The following is a 15,578-nucleotide window of genomic DNA, read 5'->3' on the forward strand; positions in this document are numbered from 1 at the left end:
GAAAAGTCAGGATTGCAACCCAAATCCACCTGACTTTACCATCCTTTGAACTACCTGGTTTCTTAAAACAAAGAGCAATCTTTCCCGAGGGCTGCCTGTCCACATACACCGTGAAGGTCCTCAAAGTCCTGAGACTGACTCGGGGTCCCATGGCCTCTGTGCTGGGCTGCCAACAAAGACATGGGAATAACAGTATCTGGTAGACACAAATCTGATTTTCCTACACATATATGAGTTGATGTAATATGTTTTTAGCCCCATCTGCAGACTGGCCCTCTGGGTCCTAATCACAATAACAGGTTGTTTTCAGGATTAGAACCTTTTCATTACAGAGGCGATTAAAATATAATCAAGCTAGAAAGTTATCCTCCCCCAAAGCCACCTAAAACAGAGAAATTCCAAAATAAAACCAATTTACATATTTTAGCCCAAATTAAAAAGTAAAAGCTAAGGAATCCCTTTTAATATCCTGAATAATAAATGCACATTTATGTAAAGCTTCCTTTGGGGAACGGTTACTATGAGGACAACTTTCCCAATATTATTCATAAATATCACTTTTGTTTTGGTGTTACAGTAAGAATCTGGACTTGTGGGAATTGTACTATCTGTATCGAATGCATCAACAGAGATAATTAATACTGAAGACATGTACAAAATCCAGACTTTTAGATGTGTGGTCGGCTGCATTACAAAAAGTAACATAGAAAGGAGGAGCCAAGTCTGGTCAAAATCACAAACTGCAGGGACTTAGTCGTTTACTCCATTTTAAGTGAGCACACTTTCCTAATGAAAGTTTCATTAGTAAAGATTGCAAGTTCTCAGGCTTTCCACTACAGACTTTTAAATAGCACTTAGAGCTAAAGTTTATCATTAAAGCTATATTTATTACTACTGCATCTTCAAAGGGGGCACTTGAAAAAAAAGTTCAACTGAGCTTGTTATTTTTTCATGTACAAATTAGAAAGCAGAACTCTAAAGGGTTTAGACTGGCAGCTTAGGAAAACACAGACTACTTGAGAAGCCGCTGTTGGTAATCCCAGGGAACACTGGGGGTCATGGCTGTCCATCTATTACTCCCCTCACCCACATACACACAGAATGCAGCACCCAAGTGTGTATGACAAAGTGACTCTATGATCTTCTCCACTAACAAACTTACAGTTTGCACAGGGGCATGCCAAGAGGGTCACTATCTTCTCAGGTCCTCCTTGGAGGCTAACATGGGGAAAGATATTCAAAGAATCATCTGTGAGAAGCAAGGCATTCTTATTTCTGTAAAATTAACAGGCTGTAGACAAACTCCATGGCCAGCTGATGGAAAGACGAGTTTCTTTCAACTGTCCAAACTTTACTTTTTCCTGAGCATGAACATCTGGATACATGGAACCTTATAGACAAAAATTTCCAGAAGATCTTTCACTTTTGTCTTTTGGAGTCATGCCTAAACTAATAAATATGAAAGGAAAAATATTTAGGTACTTGAATGTTCCAACAGATATTTTCTCATAATTTTATACAAACCTCATTGTATAACATCTAATCTTAAAATCCCTCACCCCAACTTTATCCCCAGTCACAAGGAGTTTCTACGTATGTCTTTTGATTAATGTCAGAAAATAAATAGTGACCTTGAATTCTCCATTCCGAAGAAAGGCACCTAAGTTAGTTCTTGACAAATGCATCTTCTTCATCCAACAAAAATGATAGCTATCCTCTATTATGAACACAGTTGACCAAACAACTTCAAAGGCTAGTTGTTAAAGAAGAGTAGATAATTGGAGGTAACTAATTCATAGAATGATCAAGAGTAGATTCAATGTTACAAAGTGCAAAGAGAGAGGAAACCCTCCATGCTGTGGTGTGTTTTTCAGAATTCACCATCTTGGCTGTAATTGTTTCTCTGCTTCCTCATATCCTGAAAAAAGAACTAAACTTCTTATAGAAAAAGATTTGTGAATTGCATATTTATATCTTTAAAATTATTATTTTTTAAAAGATTTTATTTATTTTATTTTTAGAGAGGGAAGGGAGGGAGATAGAGAGAGAGAGAAACATCAATGTGCAGTTGCTGGGGGTCATCGCCTGCAACCCAGGCATGTACCCTGACTGGGAATTGAACCTGCGACACTTTGGTTTGCAGCCCACGCTCAATCCACTGAGCTACGCCAGCCAGGGCTTAAAACTAGTATTTTAAAAGTTAAACTCAATTTTAAATGTTATTTTCAAATCAAGGGTCCAAGAGAAATTATTTTCAAGAGAGACCTATAACTTGAAAATTTTTTGCATTAAAAATTATATACGCTAAGGCTTTGCATTTTACTTATATGGTTAAAGATAAGTAAAGATTAGTAAAGATGAGGCTTTCCCCAAACAACAAAAAATAAAACACAAGCACAACAATTACACTGACCTTATTTCTCCAACATTTTCACTGCCTTCTCAACCAAAATTTATTTAAAAATTTCACTATGGCATTCAGAATTTCTTGATTCTTACAGAGAGGGATCTGTAGTGAAGGGGGTAAATATCTCTGGTGTTAGATACAAGGATTTGAATAATGATCTCCGCCAAAGCAAAAATGGTCAGTTCTAAAATGGTCCGGCAAAAGGTAAAACCTCGGGTGTGGAGGGAGGGCACGGGGAACAGGGAAAAAAAACAGATAGAGATACAGAGATAATGCCGCCAGCCTATAAGGAGCACTGACACTACATAAGTTCTTTCTTAATGAACATAAAAGAAACAGCACAAATATTACCATTAAGGAGAGTGAATGTGAACATCCAAAGCATGCTAGCTGGCTGGCTGACTGCTTTTTCATTTTTTGTTCTTTTGTAACAATTCCATTTCCAAAGTGCTTGATTCCTAACACTGATGATGCTCCAAAGCTATTGTGAGCACACTGCCTGAATACTTAATGAGATAAACAACAAACAAAATGGCTCATCTTTGGTGTCCCCAGCTAGCATCCCAAACTGGATATAATTAAAGGTGTGAACAAGCAAGCAAGGAAGTAATGAACCTGTGAAGTCAAGGTTCTAAGAAATTATGGGGCATGTGGAACAACTCCAGTTCAAATTTATCGCTTGTTATATCTTACAACAGCAAAGTGCAGACCCACATGTTGGTACCCTTCTCCATTCTTGTCCTCTTGCCTTTTTTTCTTTCCATTTCTAGATGGCTAATTTATGACAATTACTGCTTGTGACAACCCCTACCCACCCACCCACAGATTACCTACCTTTATTTTTACCCTTAGAAAGCTGCTGACCTATATAAGCCCTATATCCTTCAAATACACTGAGATTATAAAACTACAAGGATGTTTCCAAAACACACACGCAAACTCACCAAACAAAGCACGAGATGCTAACACAACCACTCTATCTCTTCCTTGTTTTTGTCAATGGTTAAAGAATAGATTCAAATGCTCCCAAAGCAAAAACAACTCTCCTTTCCTATACACAGATATTTTATTTTGAACCCAGCCCCTTGATGGAAAGGGCAGCTTCTAGCTCTCAAATATGGTTACAGATTTGCACATTTATAGTTCTCAAGTGTCAACTAAAGAAAGGTGTTTAGTTATAATGAAAGTCCACAGGGCCTGGACATATCTTTTTAATGAAGTTTTTTATTTTTCTAATAAGAGAACTCTTGGAGTTTGTGAGGAAAAGACACCACTTCTTATGGGAAACCAGCCCAGTTAGGTTTTCTTTCCATTTTTGGATGTACACATACTTGCAAGTGTGCATATATACACATTTGGTAAAACCAAATAAGGAAATCTTAAGACAGGTGCAGGATTCCAAAAACATGCATGCTTACACTGACACACACAGTCTCTCTCTCTCACACCCGCATTCTTTCCACATGTCTCTCAGATGGATGGGGGAATGGATAGTGGGCAATAAAAGGTTGACCGATTTCAAAAGGGGAATCGGCCAATTCTGTACGACATGGCCCATCAACTGGAAAATAGTAAGATACAAGCCTGAGAATGTTTATGCCCCGTCATACCCTCCAAATTCCCAATGACATTGGGAAAAAATACTGCATTGCAGCATTTGCCAGCGCGTACTCATGTGTCTAGCATCCGCTGGCCAGCTCACCAACAAATGTACATATTAAGTGACCAGGCATATAAATTAAGTGCTTAGGCCACAGATCATTGGACCTGATGAAGAAATTTGTCAAGACTGAAGTACTTCTGTCCATGCACAATGTCCTCTATCAAGACCACCATTCCTTACTGGTGGTACATACAGATAATTTGTTTCACTTAAAAAAATTAAAGCATTAAGATGCAAAGGGCTAATTGAAGCAGCATATCTCCTCAAGGGAGGAATAGCATTGGATTTCATATAGGAAGAGAATCCATTCACAATAGGAAATAAGCGCAAAGGGAAGAAATAAAACCAAAGAAAAGGACTTGCCCAGAGGAAACCCTTTCATTGTTCATGGTAACTCTTACTTGAGGAAAACACCTTGATTCACCTGCAAATTATTTTAGAGACATTGAACACACATGCGCAAAGCAACATTCATGCAATGATTTCTAGATTTGAAATTTCAAATAGATTATCTCCAACAGTAATGTTAAATTTAAAATATCTGAAGTTTAACATGTCCCAAACCCTATTTTAAGACAGAGTGTAGAAGTAAAACACAAACACGTAGCTCATTTTCTCTTTTTCTTAAAAAAAAATCTATTGTTATTGCCTTACAACGATCTGGCCTTCCTTTCGTAACAAAATCTTGAATATTCAAAGGACCAAGAAAAGGTTGCAGGGAGAGAAAAAAAGTTTTAAGGTTTTGGAAAACTATCAGACAGAAACAAGCTCATGTATACTTGGTCAAAAGGATGACTCAAGTGAATGGCAGTTAGGAATGAATGGGACCGAGATCATATATGAATGGTTAAGTTTTGTTAGATTTTTCTTCCAAATCAAAATTGTCTTGTAAATCAATAATTCTCAGAATAAAACTTTCAGCTATTTCCCCACCTATGTTCACTTTACCTTTTCAAAATTTAAATATTAAATGATTCAGCCATTACATTACAATGAGATACATGGACACTCTGATCATTAAAACTGTGATGAATCAGGTGTTTTTTGCAGAAATATTTCCAATCAGATTTTCACTTCTTAATAAATGCACACTCAGCCTTGTGCTTCTATAAAGGCACAACTCCACATGCAGGTAGTAGACATTAATATTTTTAAGACAAAGAAGTGAAAAAGGTCAGCAGTAAAACCACGTGTCTTTTTTATGACCCAAGATAAGGTGCCAGTTCTGATAGAAATTGTATTACCCTAACAAAAAAATGATGAAAAATTCTCAGAAAAAATTCTATATTGGAGCGAATAAAACACAATGCTATTTTCATAGCAACACGTTCACACACTCAAGACATGGGAGCAAGGTTCAAGTATATGATAAAACTATCTATTTATTTTCACCCTAAGAGTCAAAACAAATTTTTAAAAATCTTCAATAAGGATACAAAACAAAAAGAAGAATCGGCAAGGAAAAAAGAATGGAGGGTGGGTGCTATGCAGAGATTTGCAATGGAGGGAGTAAAACAATTAAGAGTTCTTTCAATAAAGCCAATTATATTTCTTAATCTTTTATCACATTTCAGTATGTTTTAATCTCTCATATTTGGGCTTAAAATTAGCTATATGATTTGGTATCAAATTTGCCTCTCAGGAAAAAACCATAATAGATCATCATTTCAGTTATTTTATTACCTTCTATTTGCCTAAATACTATACCTTTCAGTTCTTCTGATACCCACCGCCATGAGAAAAAGAGAATAACAGTAAGGCACATTTAGAGAAAAAGCGAGAGGTGCCTGCCACCAGCTCACACATGGGTCCCAGACATTCAGAGACACTGAAAAAAAAAAACAACCCAGCTTTTCACTCAGTTTATGCCAAGACCAGAACTGGGACCAAATGCTAAATTGAAGGCAGTGGTTACAAGGGTACAGCCTGGTGGATCTTGTAGCTAGAGATACGGACAGGCAGGCATAGCAAAAGGCTAGAATACAGTTTTTCATTCGTTATTTTAAAAAGTAATTTCTACTCAGGATATAAAATGAGAGATACAATGAACCCGTAGAACTGTAGTATCAACATCTGATTTAGTCAAAACACCACTATCACTTAGCACAAAATCATTGTTTAGGGTAAATTATTCTACCTATATTCCACCTATGGATGGATATTTGCTGGAAATTTCTAAGAAATCATTTGCAGAACCTATCAGCTGTGGGAGTTTATTATGTTCCCTTCAACTTCATTCAATATAATTTACATTTTTTTTCAAATGGGCTCATAGGATTCCTTGTGATTTTTCGCATGTACAATTTCACAGCAGGGAAAAGGTGGGTGAGGGGGAGAGAGAGAGGGAGAGAGAGATTCCCTACCCTCCCTTCCCCCTCTCCTTCTCTCTCTGTTTTTTAAATTAAAAAAAAGAAAAAAGAAAAGAAAAAAAACAAGGGAGACAGAACAGATGCTTAAAAATAGATTTCTAAAAATCACTGTAAACCAGAGTTAGAAATGTAATTAACACCTATTTATAAAGAATAATTAAAGTTGGGCCGGCCACAAAGAACAGCAAAGATAATCGAGGTCCTGTCCCCCCCTTTTTACACTGTTTGCAGTGTGTTCTCATGATAGCCACCTGCTCCCTACTCGGCTTTTCCTCTGTTCGTTTCCCCGGCAACCTTTCATTGGGTTTTCCTCCCAGCTATCGCTTTCAGTTGGGCTGCTCGGTCTAATCTTATTTGTTTTACACCCATCAAAACAAGCAGCCAGACAAAGGCAATCCTCTAAGAATGGGAAAAAGACCACAGCTTTGTTATAACATCTATGCAGAGCGAAAAGTCCTCCCCAGGCTTTTCTAGTGAGAAATAAGTGAGATGGATATGAATTTACAGCCTCCCCCCATACCCAGCTTTGAAACCCCATGAAAGCTATTGCTGGTGAAAATTTAAAGTCAAAGTGAGCACTCGTGGCATCTGATCTTGCCATTTTGTGCTGTATCTCTAGGGTCAACATTAGGCGACAGGAGCGACACTCAAGGAGTTTCCCTGCTTCTTCTTCTTCTTCTTTTTTTCCTCCCGAAATAGATGCTAAAAATAGATTTACTACTTTGGCAGATAGGTTTTCCACTTCTCTTTCTACATCCAAAAGTACTGTTTCACAATTGCATCTGTGGGTACTGAACCTTACCTCCTCTACCCCAGCTTTCCCCATCACTTCTAGTACGAGACTGAAAAAGAAATGTGCCTTTAACTTTAACAGTCGTGCAATTCCGTTGAAAGCTCACTGAGGCGGTGGACCTGCCAGCCAAAAGCGACGGTGACATTGTGATTGTCAAAAAAGATACCAACCTTGCTTGGCTAAAATGTGTGTTTTATGGAAGGCAGTGTGTGTGGCTGTGTGCATGCAATGCCATTACACTTGGAGATGGATTCTGGTTTTTGGAGAAGAGAAATACTAATAAACACACACACACACACACACACACACACACACGATCTGCACAGTGATTTACGATGCACAAGTCCACCATCCTTACACACACACACAATCGGCTGGAATCTCCAAGCTGTCTTCCTCTTTTCACTTACCATCTTCAAGCCATTCCACTCCATCTGTGATCAGAAGAAGATGGACCCTCACACAGTGTGTCAAAAGCGGAAAGGAACGTTATGTAAAAGCTGACATTCCTTCTTACAGCGCTGCTGCCCAGAGAAGGAAGCAACAACTCAACACGCCAGGCACCGCTACACATACAAGCCGCCTCCTCTTTTTTATGAGGTCATGACAGGAAACTCTTTGAAATACAAGATGCAGCATTTACTGAAGCCCAAATAAATCACTCTCTTTGCCGTTTTGACTGCGCAGTCCCCTGAAACACAACTGCCCATCTCAACGTTCAGCATCCAGGAGCTGCCTCTTAAGGTTTAAATTTCCAGCACGGAAATGGAGATTCCTAACCCGGCTGCATCCACCTCCTGCCCCACAAAACCCAGGCACGTAGACAAACCCCCTCTCCCTTTACAAAAAGAAATCCCTCCTTTTGCCATTATGGTCTCATGTAATATAACCTCTTTCAACAAACCAGCAATTATTGCAGCCCACCTTCCCCCCACCCCTGCCTTTATGTTGAAGGGAAAGCTGACAATGACCTGTTAAAAATGACAATCTATTTCCCCACTGCTTTTCAATAAAAGGATCTACCCTCACTCTCTACACAAAAGAGATAGTAAATGTAGGAATCAAACAGCAGCAGAGAACTAAACTCTTGGTCAAGGTGTAGATGCTTTTCTTCCCTCCAGCAACACAAACAACAGATTATAAATCTAGTCATACCTACCATAACCATTCTTATTGGCAAATATTGGGTCTCGCAGAGCTTCGACTCTTCTCTTAAAATTTGCAAAGGTTTCAGAATATATATTTTTAGATGATTACTATTGTTATATATTTTTAAAGATCCACAAAATATAGTGCGGATGATTGTAAAGTAAATCAACTATTTTAGGGGGGGTGGGGGAGAGAAAGAAAAAAAAGAAAGAAAAGGAGCAGTGAGCTGAAACCCCCCGATTCTAGGATGTAGATAAGAACAACTGAACAGAGCCTTGCTGAAATTGGCTCGAAGCTTCCCCTTTTTACATCCATTTATGGGACCATCTGTCAGCCAAAGCCATGATCTGATTGGCTAGGGAAACGCAGGGAGGCGTTGCAACATCAGGTGCTATTTAAATTAGCTACTGCCAGATTGACGATGTTAATGATTTGGTGACCTCTACAACAACAGAGACCAGATTTCTGAACTGCTTCTTGTGTCTGGTAATTAAGGCCAGGCTGAAGCAACAACAGCCATACTTGTATTTTTACCTTTTCCCTCCTCCCAGCTCAAAAGTACTGTAACAACTGCAGGTCACTGGCGGCTTGTAAACCTAACAGTAGGAGTGTCCTCCCCCCCTTTCCCCTGTCTCGAGGGCTATACCACCCCACCCCTCTGACAGAGGGCTTTTCCTATATAGAATATTTTCAACCACCTTATCTTTCTCGACAGTTGCTTTCTAGCGAAATGCATATTTAATGATCTGCCTCTAGGCTTAAGGATTCAACAAAAGCACTTTAATGTGCTAATACATCTACATTTTAACTTTATTTCCCAATATTGCTGATTTTTACTAAGTAAAGCTCCTTCTGCAGCTACCATGGCCAGCGTTTCAAAAGAAAGCAAGTTTGAGAGTGTGCTTGCTTGGTGAACTGGGTTCATACAAGTTTGCTTCAGAAAACTCTTTCCTAATAAACAAAAAAGAAAAAAAGCTGGGGGGAGGCAAGGGGCAGCTGTCAGCCTCTACCTTTCTGCCTTCTGTCTAAGCTTTTCAAAACAGAGAATGATGAATGATTTATTTAAATGAATTTATTTCTTAACTTGGATAGAGGCATGATCTGAATTTTTAAAAATCCACCAAAACACATCTTCTCTTTGCTTTCCCTATTGCTATAGAGAAAGGTAAAACATGCTTTTGACAACGCCTCATTTCATAACCTGTGCAGAGTGCTCATGTTGCTTAACTGAACACGTGATTTTGCTTCTCTCCTTCATATGATGTCCTTTTTCTTTGGCCTCTTAAAGATTTGCAAAGAGACATTTAATAAGTGTGTAGTGATGTACAGAGTTTGTCTGTGTTCTACAATTCATAACCTGTATTCTACCAAGCCTTCGGTAGTATAGTATTTTATTCTCGTTTGGGTTTTTTAAGTGGCTTACCTGAAGAGTTTGTGCTTTACTTCTATCCAGAAGACTAATTTATCCATATTTATTTAATTCATAAGTTAATCATTTTGTTCCTCAATAAATGCACAGAGGTTACAAATATTACTAAAGACAGAATTCAACATAATCTTTAATCTCTGGCTGGAGTTGACAGCGTGATGGGATTAGGCAGATAGGCCGAAAATCATTGTATACTCTGGGCTTCAAAGTCCAAGAATAAATGGGTCTGTGAAAAATTATTAGAAAAGAAATAACCTTTACATTTTTAAAAATTACAACTATTCTCTATAAATTACTGTCATAAACATACATATTTACATATATATATACACACTTTTAAAATACAGATATACCATAAAATAATATGTGTTGTCTACACTATATGAACTATTAGACTTGAATATAAATAAATTCAGCTAGTAGAAATAAAAAACAAATGGAAGAAAAATGGAAATGTTCAAACTATAATCCCTTTACTTGGAGCAATACTAAATTTAGTAAACTTAAAATAATATCTTTAGCAAATGTATAAAGTCCAATGAGTCACAATAGTATTACAGTATCTATTGAACTGTGAACGAAGGATGAATTCACAGGTTATGTCTTTTAAAGGGCTCAACGTACATACACAGGGCAGGTACAGGTGCCTAAATCAACAACAGAAACTCTGAGTGTGATCTCACCAACATTAAAATATTGTGAAAAGTAAACATGAAAACCAAGCTGACAAACACACAAATAAAAACAGTTTGCTCAGAACAAAGTATTTACTTTGTATTTCTCTGCAGTTTATAAAAGTCAAAATTAATCAAAACCCCTCTCTCCCATTCATACTAATCTTGGCACACTCAATGACCTATACATTAACATTATGTACACCAAAGGATATTCTGGTCACTTTTTCAAAATAGTAGCTATATATTACAGTGTAAATAATTAGCTGGTTTTGCTAGGCTAAAAAATCCATGCAGTTTGTATATTGATCACTCCTCCTAAAACCTCCACTCTTAAGTATTTCAACAGAATCCTCAAACAAATGCACAAATGTCCTCAGAGGCCTTTTCTCTAAAGACAAAGGCAGAATCCTATTGTTGGGAAAAGTCAACCTTATTATTGCATTTCCAATAGTACCATTCATCTTTCAGAGTGAGAGGCTGACCGCTACATCAGTGGTGTGACATTTGTAAAGCAACAGATTCTCAATATATTATCTCAAGAATCAGGCAGGCGAGTCTCCCAGTCATGCATGATTTTTTTTTCTGCCACAATCCACCACCACAGAAAGAAACTTGTCTCACTCAAGCAGCTAAGGCAACCTAAAAATGATATCCCAGAGCTGTGGGGCTGCCAGTGCCACTGTATCCCTCTTACCATAAATGAGCAGTTTCTTGACTCATTAATAACAATTTCCCTTAAAAGAAGTAATCTCATATCAGTCAGCCCCTCGACACCATGCACACCTCCCAAAGGTTGCAGATATCTCAGCATCAGTCGCCGGCAGCCAGCTTTCCCACACAGAGTCCAGATGGACTGTACCAGAAGCCAATTCAGCGTTAATAACTACCTACTCCGCGCAGTGGAGAAGCCTTACATGGCACAATGGGCTAGGAAACAGCAGCCGGCTGAAACTGCAAATAAAAAAGACAACCAAATTCTCCAAAAGCACAGAAGGGGAGGAACAGAAATGGAAGCGTGAATTGTATTTCCTTGACTTCCATGAGAAAAAAAAAAAGAAAAAGAAAGAAAGAAAAAAGAATCTTCTATAGAGAAAAAAAATGAAGCAAAGGGAAAAACAAACAAACAAAAAAACCCAAACAGATGCTGCCCAGAAAAAAGTGACAAAATATTACCTCATTATTTAACAAAGCAGCATTAAGCGTCCTGCTGATTTCAAACATCTTGCCACAGATTTTGTTTTAAGAGAAACAGATAGAATCCTTTGCAAAGCACTCCGTCTGCAAAGGGTTCTTCAATTTTCTTGCGCACCACGGAACAGTCAATATATTATTTCCCTAGAGTTCGCACATTAAAACCTCTAGTCAGTGAGCTGAATTTTCCCCTTATCTCACACACAGTAGACTCCTGTTATATGTACTGCTCTCTTTGCAAGAGCAGCCTGCCCCAAACATGGCTGGTGTTTAAACTACTCTTTAAAGTAACAGTTCACTATATAACCACCAGGTGGGTAGAGTGCACAGATTCAAATGAACCATCCTAAAAGACTGTGATTTTTTCCCCCTTGAAATAGCTTTTGGGTGTAGGATATGACATGAGAAACACCAGCATCCTAATAGGCATCTTATCTTGTCTCTAACTCTGTATATTGTCAAAATAAATAAATAAAATTCCTTCTCAGACTTATAGCAAGAAAACAAAACACCATCAAATTCTAATAACTGTGAAGAATGAAGCACAAACAAGCTTTGTTTCATCAGCAAAGGATGAACAAGGAAAATCCAATCAACACAGAGCAAGGGGGAAAATAAAAAACTCCATGAAAAGATTTTCTTTAGCAAAAAGAGAAAAATATTGACTCACATGATAAAAAGCAAATTCAAAAATATGCATATGGACAAAACACATACAAGACGGAGACAAGAGTTTAAGGGTGCAACTTTTCTTCTGAGTAAACCATTAGGTTTATTTGATGTAGTCTTTCATAATACGAAACAATCAAAAGTGTAAAAGTAAAAACACTGAAAAACAAAAAACAATCTTAAGCATCTCTCTTAAAACAGTTATACAAATAGTTACAAACAACTGTACGAGCAAACTAATCACATATCTCTCCTCAATGCTGTTCTTTTTTCCCTAAGGTTGGCCTTGAAGTGGAACATTTCTGTGGTATCCTATTTTGGATGTATAGCTAACTTGGTGTTGCCTTTGTACATTTTTATTCCAATTAACTAGCTCTTCTGCCTGGAATAAATACAATGTCCCAGCTTCAAAGCCTCAGGTGATAGAGTGGGTATGCTGAAAGGATAAAGAAACACCTGAACAAAAATAAATCTCAGCACTTATATTGTTATGTGGCCTGATTTTTAAGGAGAATTTTATTACTTACAGAGCATGCAAGCACTATCCTACATTCCTGCGTATCTAAAAGAGAAACCAACGCACACAGATACCTGGGATTTTGTTTTCTTGGCTGGACAGAATTAAAGCCTTGGAATTTTCACATCCTCTTGCAAACACAGATGTTGACACTGGTATTTTTCCAGCCCATCCAGGCAACATTTAGACACACACAACAGTGACTGTCTCCTTCATCTTTAAGTCAAACCTGCATCACCATTTAACCTCCTTGCATATATTAAGTTTCAAGTGACAATTTTTAACTGGGGAGTGAAAAGGACGAGTTGCTCTCATCAGATTCTGGTTGTATGGAATAAGCTAATTTGTACACTCACCATATGTCTTAAACACTAATTAAAAAATGTCACTTTCTTCAAACATTAAAATGTAATCAGCCTAGTAAATAAAATATTCTCGAGTTTTCTTGCCTTGGTGATAATTTAAAGAGTGTTTATCTCAAGGTAACCTCTCTATTTTGATTACCAAGGAAATCTTTTGATTTGAGAGAGGAAAAAAGGAGATACTGGGAGCTGGGGGGGGGGGGGGCGGTGAGAAAAGAAAACCACAACTGTACGTAGCTGCACAAAGGAAAATAAGATGAAGCGGGTTTTTAAGGACCCATAGTCTAGTTACCCTAAGGCAAATCCAGCCAATCAATACCACCCATTGACGGTCTACCATCTGCCATGCTACCCAGTGATGTGGCTAAACAGACCTGTTCCATATGACCGTAGCCGGCTCATTTTCAGTCGATTAGGGCAGTTCCAGAGCATTCACGTGCATAGCACAAAACTCCAAGTCAGACTGAGCTTCTCTTCATGCCAGTCCCTCCGAGCACAGCTGCAGACCTTTTCCTCCTGTTCCGGGTGTCTGGATTACCCCTTCTTGCCCCCAAATTGAATTAGCAAAATAGGGTGGGAAGGTAGAGCAAACAGACACTCACAAATCCATGCACACACAGATAATTGGTGGTCCTTCTTCAGTGTCATGCAGAAATAGGGAGGGAATTCCATGTGCTCTGCCCTAATATGATTATAGCACACCATTTAAATAGCGTCATCGGTGACTATGACCTGACATTTTCCTGTGGCTCAATTTCTTTTTATCTTCTCCCTCTTCCTTTGAAAAATAAATCTAAACTGCTGGCATTTCTTCCTTTAGAGAAAATACAATCAGTATGCCCAGATCGTCGTATACTACATTTAAAAGCTTTTGATAAAATCGAAAGCATAATTTTCCTTTGATGAATTTTGGTGCTGGGTTTGTTTATTTATTTTTTCCTGTAGAAACATTAAGTCAAATTTTATAGGAAAATGTAAACATACCACAGGGACAAGAAAGATGCACCAGCCTGACATGGAGTGAACTGGTATGACCAGGAATTCACTGCTGATGTTCTCCTAGAGATATATGACCTGACAGTGTGCTGCCTTTCTCTTCCCTAAGTAGTTTTGTCTACTATGGACCCTGGAAAAGAGCTAGAAGAATGCTACTGTGTGGGGAAATGTAGACAAATGGCTGTCTAGTATACTTAAATTGCCAAGAATTTACCTGGGCAGGTAAACTAACATAGGGGTCAATTCACACTTGATCTCCCCATCTTGTTTCCATGCTACTAAAACTTATGCTAGAACAGCAGCTGGAGGCAGAAGGATTCTTTCCAGAATCACTGTGCCTTTGACTGTACTCTTAAAGCACCAGGGTGTCTTTCTGGGAAAGAAAATTTAAAGGATAGGAAATTCTGAAAAAGGTAAATACACATTTATCCAAGAAATCTAATTTAAGTGGAGTCCCTGTCTGAACTTTTCATTGCTATATCTTTTATCATAGCCTAAGAAAACTCAGCAGGGTCAACCTGTGAACACACAGTGATTTCTGAAGATCTCTGCATGAAGAGATTTGGGAGGTCTTTTCATTTCAGTTCAGATGAGCTTTACTAAAAATAAAAATAGAAAACAAACAAAAACCCTTAGTATAAATACAAATCTTTACCAATCAAAGGCCACTGAGCAGATGAAGTATGGAGTAGCTACTCATAGCATTAAAGAATATACTGTTTAACCAGATGAATAGAGTTTTGAAAATAATTCAATATAGAATTGTTTAACATTCTGGACTTAGTTATAATCCTGTAACCACAAATAAAGAAATAGATGCATAGTATAAGGCAAGAAAGGTAATTTGTAAAAGAAGGAAGAACTGAAGGAGGGAAAGGTAAAGGGGAGAGGAAAAGAAATAAAGTAATAATAGTGCTTATAAAGTACAAATAAAAACTGCTATCTCTAACCAGAAGTCTATTGTATACCAAACACTGTACTAGGCACTTGACATGCACAATTTTACACAACATTATAGTAGTGGCAATTGCTTTATCTAAGCATTCCTCTAGAAAGGTGTCTTCCTCATCTAAAAACAAGACCTTTCCTCCATTACTTCATAGAAGGGTATGCTTAGTGAATATTTTTTGAATGAATGAGGAAGATGGGCACAGACAAGAAGAGAAAGGGAGGATAGGAGCCATGCTCAATTTTTTCTCAACTAAAAATGACCAAGAGATTTCTTTGTGATGTGCTTCTGAACAGGTATGTCCTCAAAATGTATCTCATTGAATCTATCGTTATGATTAGGATGTAAATTTGGAGTCAGAAAGATACAAAGGACTAAGTTAGGAAGCAAAACATCTTAGAAGGCAG

The 15,578-nt window shown here is 37.9% G+C and overlaps 1 protein-coding gene across 6 annotated transcripts in view; it reads right to left on the minus strand.

The window, feature by feature from the left end:
* The window catches only part of ELAVL4 (ELAV like RNA binding protein 4), a 145,128-nt gene that overhangs the window by 80,085 nt on the left and 49,465 nt on the right, over positions 1-15,578 (minus strand). For 3 of the 6 annotated variants that reach the window (XM_045858813.1, XM_045858805.1, XM_045858768.1), the window contains exon 1: positions 7,643-7,781. The exons of 1 other annotated variant lie outside the window; for it this stretch is intronic. In XM_045858813.1, coding sequence (XP_045714769.1) covers positions 7,643-7,666 — 24 coding nt within the window. In that variant the 5' untranslated portion in view covers positions 7,667-7,781. Of the gene's footprint in view, positions 1-7,642; positions 7,782-8,391; positions 8,630-11,270; positions 11,351-15,578 lie in introns of those variants that run through there. 2 more of the 6 variants (XM_045858797.1, XM_045858787.1) reach the window with 2 other exon arrangements.

The sequence above is a fragment of the Phyllostomus hastatus genome, unplaced genomic scaffold, assembly GCF_019186645.2.
Source record: "Phyllostomus hastatus isolate PE091 unplaced genomic scaffold, TTU_PhHast_1.1 phas_contig_147, whole genome shotgun sequence".
Classification (NCBI taxonomy): domain Eukaryota; kingdom Metazoa; phylum Chordata; class Mammalia; order Chiroptera; family Phyllostomidae; genus Phyllostomus; species Phyllostomus hastatus.